At 42.9% G+C, this 19,766-nt stretch overlaps 2 protein-coding genes across 2 annotated transcripts; one reads left to right on the top strand and one right to left on the bottom strand.

Moving 5' to 3' along the window:
* The first annotated feature begins 12,664 nt into the window (after window positions 1–12,664).
* LOC133884585 (uncharacterized) lies at window positions 12,665–16,167 on the top strand. The gene is made up of 3 exons (XM_062324046.1): window positions 12,665–13,140; window positions 14,114–14,218; window positions 14,317–16,167. Exons 1-3 carry the CDS (start codon window positions 12,811–12,813, stop codon window positions 15,862–15,864), a joined length of 1,983 nt encoding a protein of 660 aa, XP_062180030.1. The 5' UTR covers window positions 12,665–12,810; the 3' UTR covers window positions 15,865–16,167.
* A 1,025-nt stretch (window positions 16,168–17,192) lies between these two features.
* On the bottom strand, window positions 17,193–19,147 carry LOC133884586 (protein translation factor SUI1 homolog). The gene is made up of 5 exons (XM_062324047.1): window positions 18,999–19,147; window positions 18,140–18,247; window positions 17,683–17,894; window positions 17,548–17,601; window positions 17,193–17,468 (listed from the first exon to the last, which is right to left on the bottom strand). The coding sequence occupies exons 2-5, from the start codon at window positions 18,174–18,176 to the stop codon at window positions 17,424–17,426; spliced, it is 348 nt and encodes a 115-aa protein (XP_062180031.1). The 5' UTR covers window positions 18,177–18,247; window positions 18,999–19,147; the 3' UTR covers window positions 17,193–17,423.
* Between the last annotated feature and the right edge of the window lie 619 nt (window positions 19,148–19,766).

Raw genomic sequence — 19,766 nt, 5'->3', positions numbered from 1 at the left:
GAGGCTGCTATCAACGTGCGAGCTGCGGAGCTTATCCGCAGTAGCACAGTAAATGAATTCCTGAATTTCCAGTCCCATGTGAACATGTGATGCAGGCATGCAGCTGCTGCATATGCAGGCAATGCATATGTACTCCAAAAGAAAATTTTTAAAAAAAATGCAGGATGCAAGAGAAGTTGTGCGTTTGGCATGAATCTTTGCAGTGGTCAGATGGAAATGTCGCCTTCTCAAGTTGACGACCGGCAGCATCAGTACAGTAACACACGTTTGATATGTGCCCAGTTCTCAGATCGATTAGGTAGCAAAAATGGGGGACTTTGAAGCTGCAGCTTTAATCGTGTGAATGTTTACAGTTTTTCGTTGAACTGGACAGAGAATTTCTGGAAGCGTACGAGAATTTCAGCAACAGCAAATGTTTCAATGTGTGATGGAAGCGTTCAATCGGCAAGCAAGCCACGAAGACTTGCCAGCTTTTACCCTGAATCATTCTTATTGAAGAACACCACACGTGCGCCTAAGGAATTACAAAATCATATTTAATCTAGGTCGGTGTTGACATCTTCTTTCAAAATCGCCTCAGAGAGAGAGAAGCAGTCGTACTGCACGAGAGAGAGAGAGAGAGAGAAGCAGTCGTACTGCAAAAGATGAAATTGTTGGACAAGCTTGGAGGCAGCGAGCCTCCCAATTGGCCGATTGCTTACAAGCTAATTGAATATACTGTTCCAACTTTTACTGAAGTAATATATTCGCCTGCAGATGCCTTATATTGCATGCCTGCGTGAGAGAAACGGTTCTTCCTTAGAGGTATTTGTTCAATTAAATTCAGAGCTAATAGGCAGCTCTCCTGCCTACTTCTGGAGACAGACCCATAACCTGCAGCGCTGATGTGCTTGTTTTACCTACCAGCGATCTCGGTCAGATGCAGCCTTGATTCAGTTCAAGGAAACCCCGTGCACCAAATAGTCAGATCACTAATCAACACTAACAATCTTCAACCAGCTGCAGGTATGCAACCATGGTACAGGTAAAAACAACTAGTGTTTCAAGTTTCTCGTCTGCACGAAGTGGTACTAGCAGCGGCTTCTCTGAGAGCACAGTAAAACAATTAGAAGGATTAGGACACGATCTTCAATGTAACAGTTAGGTACTTATGTATTTACTTGCACTACTATTAATATTAGCTAAGTGTCCGTGTGGTACCACGAAAATATAAATATTGAACGTGATTGCATCAATCAGAAACTTAATGTATGGAGACGTGGATGCGCTATAGGAGCGCCGTCTCACGAATATGTCAGAAGCGATGTCATAATTTGATTTCAGATATGATTCAAAAAATGAGATTGTCCACTAATTTTCTCCTAATTTTTATTTATTTTTATTAGTAAAACGGGTTTCATATCTGTAGTCATTAAGAGACAGAGAGGTTGGAGGACGAGAATGAATAGCAAAAGTGTATAAATTATTTAAAGTTTTAAAGTTTTATTATATGGAAGAAGAGTAGAAGAAAAAGATGACATATGAAATAACTTGTGTTTTATATAGTAGAGATAAGACTGAGCGTCTTTCTTAAAATATTAGAAGGATTAGGAAAAATCAAAAAGAAAAGTAAAAGGAAAAAGATTACCACCACTTATGGGCCGGATCTTTTTGTTTGGTGGGCTGTAGTGGAGCGAATCCCCCACGCCACACGCGTTTGGCCCGTACACCAGCGATACACTGAGCCGCGGGCCAGCTTTTCAGTTGTAGGCCGTGCGTGTGCATTCTGATTCTGTGGCATCGCAGCGCGCTCGCCCCAAACCCGCATAGAGCTTTCTGGAGCCCACACGAAGGACCCAGGGCTTTTCTACAGGCCCACCTAGACTAATGAAGGACGATTTTTTTATTTTTAAATAAAAATTACAAATATATGCATCTATTTTGAAAAATTAAAAATCTAAACTCTTGTAGCCCACAAGCCGCCTGTTACCTGTTGGAAAGATGACATGTTTAAAAATAAAAAAATGTTACATTTCAATGATCTTAAAATTCAAAACACTATCGACATTGTAATGAAAAATTCTAAAACAAATTTGTGGTATAGAGAATACTATCAGCTAGCTCTTAAAAGAATTCAAACAAAATATTATATGTACAATGAGAAACAAGGAGGACAAAAGGGATCATGAAAATTGTCTTTTTTTCTCATTGCATAAGTAATTGCTTGAATTGAATTTTTTTAGAGCTATATGATAGTATCCTCTACACCATAATATTTTTCATAACTATTTCGCCAGTGTTTTGAATTTTGAGCATTCAAACACAATTGTTTTTAATTTTTCAACATATCTGCCATTGAAAAGGGTGACATGTTAGGTCCTATGTTCTTCCAATGGGCGGCATGAATTAGATTTGTAATTTTTTAAAACGGATACATATATTTGGAATTTTTATTTAAAAAAATAAAAAAGACAATGGAGGACAGCTCCGGAAAGAAGACATCAATCCCACCGGAAGTTTGTTTCTTTGATGATCTTGAGCTAAACAAACTATTGACTCATCTTCTCGCTGGCCGCACGTTGCTAATCATGTATGAAACTGCTCCTCCATAAGAGATATCTGTGCAATCAAATTCACAGTTTCAGTTGGCAGGCTAGGCTCATAACCTTCAGCTGATGCGCATGTTCTACCTACCAGCAATCTTCAGTCAGATGCAGCTTTGATCCAGATCAAGGAAACCCCGTGCATCCCGTGTCCAAATCACGAAACCAGTTTGTCGCCTGAACGAAGTGGTGGTAGCGGCCTTGCTCCGTAAGATTCTTGTACTGACCAGAAAAATGTAGTATCCAACAAAGGTCGTGCTAGGTTAAATACTGGTATAAGATATTACTACTATTGCTTTACTAACTGCACTGTTGTTGGATCTGAGGATCTCTGCTTACTTGAAGTTTCAACTTGTCCACAACGATTCACTAGTGAAGAACTTGATATCTATTGCTGCTAATTAGGCTAATTTGAACGCAAATGGGGACTGGTAAGCTTAATTTGAACACAAATGCAGGTTTGCGTGAGGTTTAGGGTTCTGAAACTCCAAAGAAATAATCAAAGAAATGGGAAAACCACAGTATCTAAAAATATGAGCCAAAAATAGCTACTGTTTGGCTAAGCAAGAATGCTGCAGTCCAAGTACATAGGCCTCATAGGTCATAGCCATGTCTTCTACAACCATGAGTACCCAATATTTTACCTGTGCCGAACTATACATGGGCTGAAAATGCAGATCCAAATGCAATACCAAACTTTTGGGTTCGTCCATCCGTCTCTCAAAAACGAGTTTAACTTGTTGCTAACCACATGATTTTTAACAGTACATGGTTTTCAGAGCAGGTGGTCACATCTTGGCGTTTTATGTTGCAGTAGTATTTGAAGATCTCGGGACAGTAACCTATCGAGCAACTTAGTTAAGAACTTACGGTGTGATATTTACGATAGTCAGTAACAGTACAGATCAACTACGGGATAGTGGAGTAATTCAAGATCCCGGATTAGAACAAATGCATTCCTAAATCCTACTGGTGATAGCAGTACTCCTGCTACGACTAGCATAGCTTAGGTGACTTAGGGCTCTTTAGTTCAAAGGATTTTCACATGATTCTCCATTTCTTTGGGATCAGGCAAAGGAATTTGATTGGAATACTGTACCAACCCTATGAAAACGCAGGATTTCCTACATACAGTCGGAGCTCATTTTTTTCTAGCTCGCGTAGGCTCGAGACAAACCACCCAAACAACTTTTACTCTAAAATTCCTGTGTTTTCAATCCTTTATTTTTCACCCGTCATCATATTCTATTTCTACGTTTTTCCAATCCTACGTTCGAAAGAGCCCTTAAATTCTGCATTAATTTCATGAGCTGAGCTGCTTATTTAATCTCACCTACGATGCAAGTAACCTACCCTGCCGTGCTCAATGGGGTAGGGAGTTCATTGTCTCAAGCAAATCAAGGTCGAAAACAAGACATGCGCATGCAAACATCAAGCTTCCTTTCCCTCCTCCCAATGACATGCATAACCACTATGCTTGCACTTTAACCACCTAGTGGTGGGAGTACTTAACTAACCCGTCCATTGATTAATCATGCTACCACTGCATGCATGTTGCATCATTGGATGGATCCAAACATCCAAGATGTTCCATTGAACTTTGCAACACCTTCGTTTTTCTGATCCCTGTGCTTCGACTTTTATATCTTGATTAGGTTCTCTGAGACCATGAAAAGCTCAGACTGTTAACACTGGACTTTCCAACGATATGACATTGTTGTACCTTGAAAAGGTAGTACCTTCAGACATTGTTATGGGCTAGATCGAGGTGCACATGTAGTTAGGACTATAATACTAATGTGCATCGATGTTTCAAGAAAAAACAATACTACTCCAATATGCATGCTGCGAGGACGATCATCTTGCAGTTTCTTAATCAGAGAATGATCGCAGATGATCCTGCGTGGGGATGCCGGGCACATGCCTGTGTGATTCTCTCCTTGACCGTGCCGCCTGAACCGCAAATTGCGAGGACAACTAAGGTTTAAAAATTTGTTTGAACCCTAAAATGCGGAGGTCATCAAATTCCCAATATTTATGATATTTGAAAAATTCGGTTAAAATTTGGCCGAATTCACTTGATCAAACTAGTTTGATCACGGCAAAAACCGATTGAATTGGGCATTTAGTAACCGGACGATTTCACCGATTAATCTTTTGATTTCGTCGGTATTCAACCGCATTTTCCATATTTCGTTTGTAGTCAAAAACCGCTCGATTCACTTCGAAAATTGCTCGAATTTCATCAAAAACCGTTCGGTTTTATCAAATTTCAGTAAAATTCAAGAAAAACCATAAAAATAGCTCAACCTTGTAAAATCAATAACTAATTTATCTGAACTTCAAATCAAATTAATTTTTATAGTTTCTTGTAACATGATCTACATTATAAAAGAATTTATAATCATAAAAAAGTTGAATATTTTCTGTGAGAAAATATATTTTCTAAACCTAATTAAATACATAGTTAATTCTTTGCTAATACAAAAATTATGAAACCAATTTTGTTAGTCTTTTTACATGATCTATGTATTTTAAAAATACATGAACTCATTAAATAGCTATTATAATAAGCAAGATTGTGTAAATATGTTGCAAATAGATTAATTCATAACTAACCTGTCACACCTCCAAAATTAGTGAAATCACTTTTATTAGTTTACTGATAATATTCTTTATCTAAGAAAATTAATGGTAGACATGAAAATATTAATTACAGTGTTGTTTCTTAACATGTTCACTTTATGCTTATGAACTTTGTAAACATTATGGAGAAATTAATAAAACTCTAAATGAAGTGAAACTAATTTTATATATCCTCTTAAGTTACGCCCTACACACAAAAAATATGTGTTTGCATGCTAATATTTTTCTTAACGTGAACCCTACTAAATGACTTTCATGCTTTTTAAAGCATGCTTTTTCTTTTTTTTTCTTCCCCAAACTTACTCTCCATGAAATATGATGCAAATGACATTATTTTTGAAATTTTTTCACATAAGGTCTTAGAATTGTCTCTAGTATTTTTAGTGATTTTATTTTTTTGAATTTAAATTAAAAAATAGGTGGAATTCAGAATTCAGTACGGACTGAATTAATCAGTTTTTACAGATATCAACCGATTTTTGATGAATTTTCGAACCATGAGGGCAGCACTTTGTTGAGTGTTCTTCTTCATATGCTACACTTAATCATGCTACTATGGTAGTCGTATAAAGGGGTGGACACATATGATTGCATGGTTTTCTTTAGGCCTTTGAGTATCTTCCAACTTGTGGCTCCACTAATGTGCTTCTACTAAAAGAAAGCATTCCTAGCTAAAAGCTTCTGGTACTCACATATATACTACTAGCAGTAGCTTGGCAAAGTTCCTAGAGTACCATCGTCCTTCCTACATTCACATTAGAGTATTACCGATGTAGAAGTGCTTAAAATGTTGCTTAGTGAAAGAATATAAGAGTTGGCTTAACATGGTTGATTATATTGCTTGAGCCTTAAGAACGGATTATATAGAGTATAAAGTTTAGAGGGCAAGAAGCCTCTCATAGAGATAAAGCATGTATCACAGGATTACAATCAATCCTAAACTATCATATCCAGAGATATCCCAATATACTCTAATATCCCTAGCAGTCACAATGGGAGTGTTGCAGACGATGAGACTGGAGAGAAAGATAAAGTGACATCCCCTGCAGTTGAAATGGGACGCCAATACAATGTAGATGTTGTGTCTGGAGAAACCGATGAGTTACTCATGCAGATGGTAGCCCTTTGTATTGATATCGAGATAGCGGAGAGCAAGGCAAGTAGCCATGGTCGAGGATGTCGTGCCTGAGATAGCCGTATTCAGGTTTGCCATTGACAAGGAAGCAGCACTTAAGCCATAGGCGTAAGGAGGTGCCATGTTGACAGGGTGCAAGGAGGGCCTAGGAAAGAAGACGGTGATACAGTCGAGGCAATCGTTGAGGAAAAGGTCATTGTCGAAGTTGATGCAGTCAATGTCAAAGTTGATGCAGTCAATGCCGTCGAGGATGCGGCGTGCACTGGGTTTGCTAGGCTTGGGAATGCATCGGGGATGAAGGCACGCACCGGTGTTGCCAATACCGGACGCGCAAAGATAGGGATCATCACAACCATGCGCCAATGTTTGAGGGACTAGCAGAGAAGGCCTCCAAGATGGTTGCGATGCGCAGAGCAGCGAGGATGAGAGTGCCGGTGCAGCCCACAGTTGTTGAAGTAGACAGAATGTAGTTGGGGAAGAGACGATGACGCTGGCGATGAGGTTGTGGTGGCCAGAGACTGAATGTGAGGCGGAACCAATGGCCTGGAGTGGCAACACCAGTATCCAAGAGAGGTGTAGCGGTGGTGCTTGAAGAAATCGACAAAGAAATCCGATCAGAGTGATGAAGACCATGTGCGCCGACGACTGAGGTAATGATACACCGAAGAGACATGACGTTATTAAACCGGAGGATCGTGGCATATGGGGACGACGATGTAGGGCGACAGCGAGAGCCATTGTTGGCTGAACCATGCCTAGGAGGGTGCGGTAGCATTGCAGAGGCACAGACCATGAGCGGCGGCACTACGACACGAAGGTGATGCAACGACAGTCCTAGTTCTCGGGAATGTCATGCGTGTATGAATCGGCGATGACAACGAACCGGCGGTGGCGTGTGTGGACGGGGACCAGGAAGAACCGTGGGCGATCAGCTAATCATACCAAAGGCACGAGAGGTGGTCGCGGCGGAGGCGTCCCAATTGGCGGAGTGGTGGGGGCAGCGATGCGTGAGGGCGTCCCCTAGTGTCACGTCTCAAATCCATAATTACATAATTAAGTCTAATCATGCTTCATAAGCATTGGGTTTAATTTTGAGTAATTTTGGGAGAGAAAAAATTCGCAGTTGAAACATGCTTCTTTCTCTAGCATGTGGGATCCATATGGGTGGCCAACCACCCCATCTCCTCTTGGGACAGCAGCCGCCACCCACTCCCTCACTCCCACCGTGCTCTTTCTCACTCCCTTCCGTTTCCAACTGACCAAGGAGAGAGCAGCCCCTACTCTCTCAAGCCCTCTCTCTTTGTCCTTCGATTCCTCCCTCTAGAAGCTGAATCGAAGCACGCATGTGGTATTCACGCGATCACTAGCTCATAATATTCTCATCCATCCAATTCATTTATGTTTTCCAGAAAGATTCGAGTCATTCTTGACGTTCTTAGTGTTTTTTGCTTGAAGCACGAGGAACCATGGTTGGATTCCTTTTCCCAGGCAATTTCTTTGTTTACTTCATCATCCTGTGGTCACCAACCTCCATAAGAACCTTTGGTAAGTACCTTAGGCTTCCCTCGGCAAGAATGCGTGAATTGGTGGGTTGATTTCAAGTTTGGAGCTAAGTTTGAGGAATTCTCGAGTTCTTGAGTTTTAAAGAAAAAGAGAGGATTCAGATGAGTTTTGTGTTAGGTATCGTGTTGCTAGGTTGGTGAGTGAGTTCTAGACTCTATGAACCATCTTAAACATATTTTCCTTTAGTTTGGAGAGGCTTGTAAATCAAATCTACCGAGTTTCCCCCCTCGAAGCAACCTCTCTAGACAAATTGGATAGTCCGGGTAGCCCAGTGAAAATCCTGACAAATTGTGCTAAAAAATCGTTAAGGTTTATGATGCAAATTGAGTATAGAACCTTTTATATAGTGTATATGTATGTTTATGTATGATAGATTTAACATGCGAGTAGAATCAGTTGAGGAAGATCATCGAGAAGTGCAAGTCTGCTCAACCTAGATAGTCCAGGTTAAACCCAGAGGGTTCGAGTAATTCGCAGTGCTTTTAAGCAAGCACCCTCGCTTAGAGCATCACCGGATAATCTGTCCAACCCAGATAGTCCAGGTTAAACCCGGATGGTCCGGGTTAATTCGATTTAGATTTAGCAAAAAAAACCCTATCTAGAGTACAACCTGGAGGGTCTGAGTTCAACCCAAAGTTTCTGGCCTCCTGTTAATTTTTCAAAGTCGTTTAGACCGCAAAGTTTGCTTTTATTTCGCATGTATTTTACATTTAGCTTATTGTTATATATATTGTAGCATACATTATTGCACCTCATTTATGCTCACCATTGCATGTGTTTTTCTTTAGTGAATGAGGATACGAAGCGTGACGCAGGTATGGTTGAAGGTAGCACCAAACCACATGAGTTCTGTGAATTTTATGTGGGTAGCATCAGCAGCCGCCTAAGAAGCACGACAAACATCTAAACATATTTCTTCCATTAATTTAGATCATATGTGTTGCATTACATCCTCTGTCTCGAGATATTGATGATCCATATCCTTGTAACTGAAGTTTAACTTGATGCTATCTAATTCAAAGGTTAACCGAATTGCTTAGTCATGCTTAGGTTCTTCGGTAGAAGTGGAACGGTGAAATGAATTCATCGTTTGTGATCTATATGCTTTAATTATTGTCACATTGATAATAATATTGGGTTGATGGTGTTGGTTAGTTGAGTAGTGAGGATGAGGCGAGATATGAGCAATGTTAGGAGTGTTTCTTCTGCCTCGATGTGGAGTTTTCGAGGTAGGTCAGGAGAGGAATCCAAACATTGTAGACCGTTTGTGTCGCTTAAATACCGATCACTGTTGTAGTTGGCTCTAGCACTTACCGTACTTATCACATGTCGATCTAATAGTAAGATAAGCCAAATACCTCTGTATTTGTGATCATATAAGCTTGCACATCGATGGTGTGAGCAGATGGGCTTGTAAGAGACACTTAAGGTTGCTCTGGGAGTTAATCTAAGTGGGCTCTACACCGAGTGATGTCTGATTCAAATGGTTGAGGTTTATTGGGAAATATTAACACGGGTATCCCCTTGGGTGGACCTATGTGGTCACTCAAACCGTATGATCCTCGAGTCTTGTGGGTAAAGTTGTATCACCCTGCAGAGTGTAAAAATATTTTTAAATGCCACGCTCTCGATCATGAGCATGCTTTTATCTATTTGCAGTAGTCGTAGAGTTTCAAGTTTGGTTTGAGATGGTTCTTTGCAGATGTTATTACTAGATTCCTTTTACATATATGTTCAGTTGATGGTTACGAGTTAGATAGTTGTGTTCGTTATTTCTCGATGCTCACACATGTTTTTGTCAAATTTTGCTTTCACGTATAAATTTATCTAACCATGTGACCGTATTCTTGCTAGCATCCTAATTCATAATCCTTAGAGTCAGGTTATCTATAAGTATCCAATATAGATTAAATCTTGCGAGTACCTTCGTACTAACGCTGCTCTTTCATGTGTTACCGGCGAGAAAGAGTTGGTCTTTGGCTATTTCACGTCCGCCGAGGGTGGTGGCAGGCACGAGTAGGCAACTACTCGGATGTTGTACTTTTGTGATGGAGCCTAAGGGCACATGGCTCCATCCTCCTTTCGTAGTTTATAGTTTTAGTTTTCGCTATATAGTTCTCTTTTATCTAGGAGTTGATTAATTTCAGTCTTCTATTAGTTTTCTTTTGCTGTAAATTGTAAAAAAATTGTATGTTTAAGAACTTATAATATAATTAAATTACTCACTATTTGTTAAGCTTTGTTGTGATGTGATATGTTGGAAAGATATGTGTTCTGATCTTGGGCACAAAACACGTGTCAGGACTATCGGAGTGATATTATGATTAATTATTGAAATTGTAATTAAGTAAATGATCGATTTAATGATTAATTAGAATATTGTTTGGACGGTTTCTTACACCTAAGTTGTCGCGCGCCCAATCGTGCCTCGTGGGAGGAGACGAGGAGCCAGCTGATGGATTCGACACCAATTGTCGGAATAGAGGCGTGCGAGATCGACAACCGGTGGGCAACGCAAATTGATCTATGACCGGAAAAACCAAAGAGAAGACGTCAATCAACGATCGACGAGAGGTAAAAACCTGATCAATGGATCGGTAAAAGACTCTCTAGGGCGGTCGATCGACATGATCGGTGGCGCGAACCCTAGCTATGTGTTGCGTTGTCCCTGACAGAGATTATGGAGATCAATCTCCTCAAAGGCGACATGGCGGAAGCGATGGTTTTGGAGCTATGACCAAAATATAAACTGGTACTATTAAAGAATATGAGAGTTAGCTTAATATAGTTAATTGTATTGCTTGAGCCTTGAGGACAAATTATATAGAAAACAAAATTTGAAAGGCAAGAAGTCCCTTCCAGAGATAAGACGTCTCTCATAAAGATAAGATAAATATCCTATAATTACAATCAATCTTAAACTACACTATCTAAATATATCCCAATATACTCTAACACTTAGAAGCGTGAGATTGTACCGCAACCCTGTACAGCAACTCAGGATCGAATTGTTCAAATAACTTTTGAGAATGGAGGGAGTAGAGCGGAAGATAACGTATCTTTGAGGACTACCCAAGGGTTCTAAGTATCTGAACAGACTCTCCATGCATGAAATTCAGTAAAAACATTTTCATCGGCGAGTTGTGATTCCTTTGACAAAATTGTTCACAGTCCAAGTAGAATCAATCATAGGGTCTCATCATCATCATTTGTATCTCGAATTTGCAGAGGTCTTACCCCGATAATCATGGGTAGCTGGCTCCAAGACCCCCAACATAGAGGCTTACAGAGATATGATAAGGCACGCATAAGCAGCCAAGAAGCGGCCCCAAGGCCGCCAAGAAAACGCCGGCCGCTGCCACCCCACCGCGCCGAGGATCCGGACGACTCCGTGCCATGTTCCCCGCCCTGTGCGCACACCATCCTCAGGGGCCCGGCATGGAGCCAGGAGCCGGCCGGTGGAGCATCATTTGGAGAGGGTTTGGAAGACGGGAAACACACGGTCGAATAAATGAACTCCACCACCTTGCGATATTATCCTGAAATTAGCACCACCGGATCCGGATGATGCAGTACAACATGGATTAAAATTTTATCAAAATTTTACGAATTTTGAGATTTTCAGAGAAGAACAAAACATCTAATTTTAAAAATTTCTTTTACTGATATATACAACTCACATAGTCAAGGACGAAAAATTACTAAAATTTTAACGAATTTCGATCTTTTCACTAGTGAATGAAAAAAATTCTAAAACAAAACTAAAATCCGTACAACTGTAACTAATTTGCACCGACGATCGGTAGACTCTGGACCGGTATCCATGCAAAGTCGGCACGGCCCCTCACCTTTCATGTGAGCGCTTCCCCGGCTGATTGAAGGCTCACACCACGAACTCCGTGACCAGCGGTGTAGGTGTAGGAATACATCTGCCTAGCCCCCATTTCGGGCTGCTTTTCGACACGTTCGTTCGTGATCTGGAGGTTGGTTTTGCAGCGTCGGTCGTCTGCTCCGGCCGGCTGGACCTGTGCCGTATCATTACTTTTCGTACGTACGTGTACTTTGCTAGGTATATTGGGTGTTTGGTACGCAGGCATGCATCACCGGTCAGCCTACTCCCGATGCATGACTTCCACGTAAAACAGTACAGTTAATTTGTTCGTTCTCGCTGAATTTATACGAAGTGCATGTATTTTAAATCAGTCTCAACGGGCTGTTCGAAACGCCAAATTTTCATTGGTATATTTGCTGGATCCTCACAGCAAGCAATTCAGTTCGCATGCCTTGTGTTCCGAATGTGGCTTAAATGTTATCGCGCTAGTGGAGTTACGAGAAACGCTGCGGAGAAAACCCATCTGCTGCATGCTACCATGACCTGCATCTGCATTGATTGACAGGGGTGAAACCAGAACTTAAATGATAGCGGTGTTAAATATACTATTTAAGATAACATTAGTTATAGAGTTCAATTTATTTTAATCTACATATGATAAAAAATAAGATAATTATTATTAAAATTTTGATTTATCTCAACATTGCCCTAGTTGTAAGATCATCTCTAACGGTTTCAACAATATTTTGAATTTGATAGGATTGGAGCGTAATATTTTTTATTTTTAAATCAGTCTATATTTGTAGTTTTTCACAAGAATATATATATTTATAATTTTAAAAATATATAAATAAAAAAGTTCTTCTCCAGACTCCTCACAGGCCTACAGCTATAGAGTACCAGTCGTCTCACCAGGCCACCACCACTGCTGGTAGCCTGGTACTAGATCTCGCACGCCTACCCGCGCAGCGCCCCCGCGCGCTATTCACGGCAATGCCACTGGCCCCGCCGCCGTCTCGGCCGGCGCAGTGGTGAGCCAGCACGCGGTCGCCATGGCGCGCCCCCGCCGCCCACCGCCGCTGGTGAGGTCTCCGGCCAGGCCCCAGGTCCCAACAGCTGCTGCCACCCCGCGCCAGGCGTCCCCCTCCCGCTCCCGCCGCGGCCGCCGGCTGCGCGTCCAGAGCCCCTCCCTCGCCTCCGCCCGCCGCGCCCCCGCCCTCGCGGCCCCGCCGGCCACTCCACCGCTCAGGTGGCCAGGAGACGCCGTGGCGCCCCGCGGTGCCGGCGCGGGTGCGGCCGCGTCGGTGAGGAGGATCGCGGCGGCGCTGTGGCGGGCGCATCCTCAGCCGCGGGAGCACGGGGAAGCGCGGCAACGGTTCGAGGTGAGCCTTGCCTCGACTCGAGATCCGTTCTTTTGTGGAAATCCGCGATAAGTTGGCGCCTTGGTCTCGTTTTGGGGAGCGTTTTGCGCTGGTGAGCTCGTAATTTCGCATAATAGCCGTTTGGAGCAGTAGGGAATCGGTTGGTTTGGTGCTTTCTGGTCATTTGTTTAAGGCGAAGGGTGCGTTTCTTTTGTTTTTGCCGTTGTTTGGGAAGTCAAGTGCCGTGTGATGCTAATAGCTTTGGCGTTTTTTTTCTGAAATATTTGAGCAGGACGTTCGTAGAGCTTGGCAATTTGTGTACCCGCGAACCAAGCGATTGGTTGTTTATGCTGCAGAATTTGTCGTAGTTGTGTTATCTTGCGGGAGGGCTGGAGATTTATACGCTTTGTTCCACAAATTCAATATCAAGTTGAGGCTGAGCATTTGAGCTGGTGGTGAAAATTTAGCATCTTGGATAAATTTGTAGCATGAACTCGCAGCAAATCATAAGTTCTGCTTTATGGCTGCATTGGCATAGTTTGGTGGTTTTAGCGTATTGTCTGCACAGATTACCGAGTCATGCAATTAACTAGTTGATTAAGTTTTGGTTTTGTGAGGAAGAGCAGTCCCCATCTTTATGGACCAATCATGTGAGTTTTAAGCTAGACTATAGTATATTATTCTGATGCGTTGGTCCAATTGGTGATCCTTATCGTTCCAGATTGCTTTGAGTCCTTTTCCATGCATCTCTTTCAGTTGGGCTTGAAGATGTGACATCCCCATAGTTCCATGTGTTAACTACAGGGTTGTTGTTAGGATGTAACCTGTGTGGTCCCCAGATATTAACTGTTCTTAGTTGTGTAATGATTTTTTTAAAACCTCCCAATGGACGGATTTTTACAAGTCTTACTCCATTTTGCCTGCAAATTTGTAATACTATCAACATATATTTCTTAAGTATTGGTGGTGAACTAACGGGAAATGAATTTTGCAGCCTAGCCCAAGGCATCTGCATACACCTGATCATTGCAATTACTATAAAGCGGTCCTTGAAGGCAAGACAGGAACGAAGCCTCTTGGCAATGACATCATTCATGAGGTATATACCTTGTTCATAAATTAATATCTTTGGTACAGATTGCCACCTTTTGTTCTGATCCAGTTTTATCTGATGAAATGCTTATGAACCTCAATTAGGTGGGAGCTTATTCTCCATCACCCCAAATCAAAATGGAGGTCGCAACAAAATGGGACCGTCGATGCCTGAACACATTGGGTGGTGCTGACCACGATTTCTGCGACCATCATGCAACAGCTGCTGATGAAGAAATCTCTGCACTTAAAGAAGAGCTTGTGCAGGCCCACATTCGAATTCATGAGCTTGAAGCTGAAAGCCAGTCTGCAAAGAAGAAGCTTGATCACCTGGTGAGGAATCTTGCTGAGGAAAAGGCTTCCTGGAGGAGCAGGGAGCATGATAAGGTTCGAAGCATCTTAGATGCTGTTAAAAGGGATCTGAACTGGGAGAAGAAGAATCGACAAAGGGCAGAAATTATGAACTCCAAGTTGATGGATGAGCTATCTGAGTTAAAGTCAGTAGCAAAAAGGTATTTGCAAGATTATGAAAAGGAAAGAAAGGCTAGGGAACTCATGGAGGAGGTGTGTGATGAATTAGCGAAGGAGATTGCAGATGACAAAGCTGAGGTTGAGGCTTTGAAGAGTGAATCAATGAAGATGAGAGATGAGGTGGAGGAAGAAAGGAAGATGTTGCAGATGGCAGAGGTTTGGCGTGAAGAGAGGGTACAGATGAAGCTTGTTGATGCTAAACTGACACTAGACAGCAAATATTCACAGCTGAGTGAGCTTCAAGCTAACCTTGAGGCTTTCCTCAGTTTCCACAGAGGCAGCAGTGTAGACAAAGAAACAGTAAGAGGTGGAGAAAGACTCGGGGAAGCAATTTGCTCGATGAAGTCTCATGGTAAGGAGTTCTCTTACAAACCTCCGCCTCCTTCAGAGGACATTTTTGCCGTGTTTGAGGAACTCAGACAGAGGGAAGATATTCACGAGAAGGAAATTGGGCAGTGCAATGCAGATACCCCCATGAGCCATGCAACAAAGATCCATACAGTGAGTCCTGAAACTGACATCTTAATGGAAAAACCAGCAAACAAATATTCCAATCAGCCTTGTGCCAGAAATGAGGATGAAGATGATAGTGGATGGGAGACTGTCAGCCATGTAGAGGAACAAGGCTCTAGCAATTCACTAGATGGAAGTGAACCATCCGTAAATGGTTTCTGTGGAGGAAATGAGGCATCGGTGAGTGGAACCGATTGGGAAGATAATTTTGAAAACTGCAGGTCAAATAGTGACATCAGTGGAGTTTGTTCGACAACAGGAGAGAAGTACCGTAAGAAGGGGTCTTCTTTCGCCAGACTGTGGAGATCATCAAAGGGCAATGACCACAGGAAAATAGGATCCGAGTTACTGAACGGTAGGCTCTCAGGAAGCAGAATGTCCAATGCTGCTCTTTCTCCTGATTTCAAGAACAGTGAAGTATGCCAAATCTCACCTAGTGTTGGGGACTGGAGTCCGGACTTGGTAAACCCTCATGTAGTCCGTGCAATGAAAGGGTGCGTCGAATGGTCCCAAGGCGCACGGAAGCACGACTTGAAGTCCAAGCTTCTGGATACGAGAACCAATGGTCGTAAGCTACAGCTGCGCCGAACATTAGAACAGAAGATGTAGTATGGCACAGCCATACGCATTCCATTGCTTCCGTGAGACGCATACCATTGTTGCATTGCTTCATTGGTTCTCAATTGGGTGTTATCACTCGCTGTACCTAATTGATGTCCTATTAGACCACTTAGCTCGCGTAGAAAAAATCATGAGCTCCATGTAATCAAATGTAATAGTAGTATTTATTTTCTATGCGTCATTCAATATTGTTTATTAGCCTATTACCGGCCTCTTTCTTCCGTTTCTTTTGCTTTCGAAGTCAGATCTATACAAAGCAATATACGGTATTGGCGACAATACTCTGCAGTATCTTTCAGGTGTGCATAAATTTGAGGCCGAATCGGAGGTTGTGAACCAAACTGATTCGAACAAACAGTTTTTTCCTGTACTGTAGGGAAGCATTTACTGAAATCCGTGTGCAGTCATCAACCCCATGGATGTTTGAATTAGGATATTACCGCTCATTGGCACTAATACCACCTACGAGTGCATGGGACGGATGCTGAGTTGATCCAGCAATCGTAGTTTACACGGTTTACAGGCCACACCTTGCGCTGTCGGCAGATGATGCAAGTGCATTTTACTGCCGCGTAGCCAAAATCCAGAAAATGAGGTACGTGAGCAAACGGCTAGGTGACATGATTGACAAATCTCAAGGACGTCCGGTATACTGACAATTGTTGTTGAACGGGAGACACTCTCCATGTAAAAGTTACTCGTGCCAAAAGCTCCGATGAGACGAATGATAAACGTGAGCAACTTGGCCGGGGCCCAAGACGTGAACAACACAACGCAATCAGATACTACTTTGGACCGCGCTGTCGCGGGATTCGTCGTGTCCACACCAAACGACGTCTCAACCATTTCAGCTGCGCGGTAAGATGCTGGTGTTTGTCCAGTTGATTGCCTCTGCGGTTCTGCCGCCGAAAGATTCGGCAGCCGTGGCCCCAGGGCTAATAGCGACCCCGTGCGTTCTCGCGGTCGGTAAAACGTCGCTCTCGCGGCGAGCCACTCATCGAGCGCGCGGTGCGGGCTGCACATGCGTACGCTGCATTAGCCACCGCTCTCGTCAAGCCTCGCGCTCAGTTTACTCAAGCTAACAGCGAAAGCGCCGTGGGAAAGCGATTCCTGACGAGCAGGTCTTGGATCCAGGGTCTATCAACAATTCAACAAAGCAGTGAAGAACATCACAAAGAAAAGATCAAACAGCAACCAGACAACGTCGTCCTAGAACATCCTCAAGTCTGGCACCAAAACTTGCATAACCAGACGATAGTGTTAAGAAGTTAAAATCAAACTCAAGAGCAAGAAGCGTAGGAGAGAAACATCAGAAGTATAGCCAAACAGTAAGTACTTTCATTAAGTTGACAATATCCCATACAAGCCATACCCATATGCCGGGATTCCATAATGGGGCGACAACGCAACTTGCATCAAGCAAGACACTTGATAATAGCACAAGTCTTTATGTTCTGATAGGAAGCAGTAACTAGTATTATCACTGCTTCAGGTTTCCCAATATCTGATAGCACACAATATAGCGCGCACAAACATTTACAGGTCGCCTAGAACCCGTGAATCTTGATGTTCTCCTTCTTTGCGATCCCAGCCTGCCAACACAAGCCAATACACGCGTTATAACTACGAGCCTTTAACTTCTGAAGCTACACCTCTGAGAATGCTTAATACCTGAACTAGGAAAGTGGCAACATTCTTGCGCTGATCACCTTGGAGCTGAATGACCTGCAGACGACAAACGGATCATCAGTATATCCACATCAGCAGAGAAGATTGTGAACTTGAAGCATGACTTGCGCATTGTACCTGGCCTAGCTCTGGATCCTGGACTACAGTACCATTGCAGCAGAATTCCTTCTTGAGATCCTTGAGGATCTTGTTGTAGCTGAACTCTTTCTTCAGTCCCTGAACAGTAGTCAGACTCTTTCTGCCGTTGCGTTGCTGGATGCGCACATGCACATAATCCTTTGTTCCGGGGCCAGCACCGGAGTCCTCAGCATTTGCCTCAGCAAACGGATCTATCAAACATGATGACCATATTACCAGACAACATACATGGAGAATTACACATGCTCACACAATACTATTACATCAGAACAGAAGCATATTTCACATGAACTTCTTTATGCATGCACTCAACTCATTCAGTAATCCAATACTGAGAAGCTAGAACAAGCTAGCTCGGACAAAGAGGAATATAAAATAAATCCGGGCAACTGTTCATTCATATGTAAGAGAACATCGCGACAAAATGGAAACGTACCGAAGGCAGATGGAAGCTGGACGTCGAGATCAGACATGAAACTTGGTTGTTGAAGTTTGATTGGCACCGAGCTGATCAAGATTAAACTTGTTGGTCTTTATGCAGAAGCTGCAGAAACCATTCCATTAATCACATGCTATTCAAGCAGTAAAGGGAAAACAACAACTAGCACAGATCGATGAAGCGTCCAACATAGAATTCAACGGTCGCAGGAAAGCGCAATAATAAGGTAGGGCAAGCCCTACAACGAAGGCAACGTTGGTAGCATCAATCAGTTAAGAAAATTACCACCAGCTTCCCAATTTTCTCGGCCAAGGTTAGAAGACGTGGGTTCCTAAATCATATATTCATCTAACGACCTGCACCATACTAGATCTCTGAAACGGGATAAATTTAGATCCAGAATTCCCCGAGTCCTAAGGCTTCTAATCACCGCAGCAAGAATCGAATCCAGAAGACCACAAGCACACCTGTTTCTCGCATCCAAAATACGGAGCACGACGAATCAGATCAAATCAGACCATCAACCCCATGAACCCCCATAGCAGTCGCCAGACATAGAAATTTCCCCAAATACTGAGCACCCACCATCCCGAACCGAGCCCAATCAGCTCAATCTCCCCGCCCGAAACGCCGACAACAGCAACCCCCTACTAATCAGAGCAAAATCACAGCCCAAACTAGCACCCCGCCCAAAAAATTCCGAGATCCGTCGCTTCACAGCGCCACCACCCGTCAAACCAAACCAATCCAAAATTCGTGGTGGGACGGGATCGAGCCCCCTCCAGATCCCCAAACCTTAGGGCTAGAACAAGGTGGATTTGATCCAGAAGAGGAGGGGAAAGGGGGTGGTGCTCACCTTCTCTTCCCTGGAGGAGGCGTGGAGCGCACGCGGTTGGAGGCGAGCAGTGGCGAGAGGCTGGTAAGACTTGACCAGGGGACGGTTCGTTGATTTATAGGCTCCAGGCGAAGCATAGAATTATGTAGGGGAACCGCCCTTCTGGGGGAAACTAAGACCATCTCCAACGATTTTCTTCAGGGACCAGAATCCCTTCACGACGGGATTTTCGTTCCCTTCAACGTTCCAACGGTTTCCCTTCACGGTTCCCGTCACGATAGGATTCCCAGGGTCATTCCCTTCAGGACGGGATTCTCTCTCCTTTCCCTTCGCGATTCCTCTCGAGGGGAAACTGTTGAAGATGAGAGGAAATAAAGGGAATGAGAACGGAAAATGGAATCGAGAAGGAAACGAAATGAAGGGAATATAGTTGGAGATGGTCTAATTATGCATCCCCACACGCGTCTAGGCTCTGGATTCCTGCCGACCTATCGAGACGGAGCTTTTTTTTTTCCTTTCTGTGTTTTTCTTTCTTTAAAACAAGTCCTTTCTGTGTTTTCCTTCGAAAATTGTGTTTTTATCTATTTACATCGGAATTGTTGGTGAGTAGTCTGTATCCTCATTGGTTGATGTACTGTTGATGCATGCGTTGGTACTTGGCTCGTTCTCGGTGAAATTATTTTTTTAAAACAACTGGTATTTTATTCCTAAATATACGAGATAAATTTTAATTGAGTATTTACAAATGATTAACATGTGAAAATTGTATTGTGTGGCTTTCTTTTAGTG

Source organism: Phragmites australis, chromosome 11 (genome assembly GCF_958298935.1).
Source record: "Phragmites australis chromosome 11, lpPhrAust1.1, whole genome shotgun sequence".
NCBI classification, from domain to species: Eukaryota; Viridiplantae; Streptophyta; class Magnoliopsida; order Poales; family Poaceae; genus Phragmites; species Phragmites australis.
The sequence above is the reverse complement of the archived record's forward strand: the minus strand, read 5'-3'. Positions and strand labels throughout refer to the sequence as shown.

Excerpts from the sequence above, each read along its gene's own strand:
- LOC133884586 (XM_062324047.1), bottom strand. The coding sequence starts at position 18,176 with ATGTCTGATCTCGACGTCCAGCTTCCATCTGCCTTCG. Across the intron at positions 17,895-18,139 it reads CCAGCTTCCATCTGCCTTCG|ATCCGTTTGCTGAGGCAAAT; the intron begins GTACGTTTCCAT and ends CATGTTTGATAG. Across the intron at positions 17,469-17,547 it reads TTGCCACTTTCCTAGTTCAG|GCTGGGATCGCAAAGAAGGA; the intron begins GTATTAAGCATT and ends TTGTGTTGGCAG.
- LOC133884585 (XM_062324046.1), top strand. The coding sequence starts at position 12,811 with ATGGCGCGCCCCCGCCGCCCACCGCCGCTGGTGAGGTCTCCGGCCAGG. Across the intron at positions 13,141-14,113 it reads AAGCGCGGCAACGGTTCGAG|CCTAGCCCAAGGCATCTGCA; the intron begins GTGAGCCTTGCC and ends TGAATTTTGCAG. Across the intron at positions 14,219-14,316 it reads GCAATGACATCATTCATGAG|GTGGGAGCTTATTCTCCATC; the intron begins GTATATACCTTG and ends AACCTCAATTAG.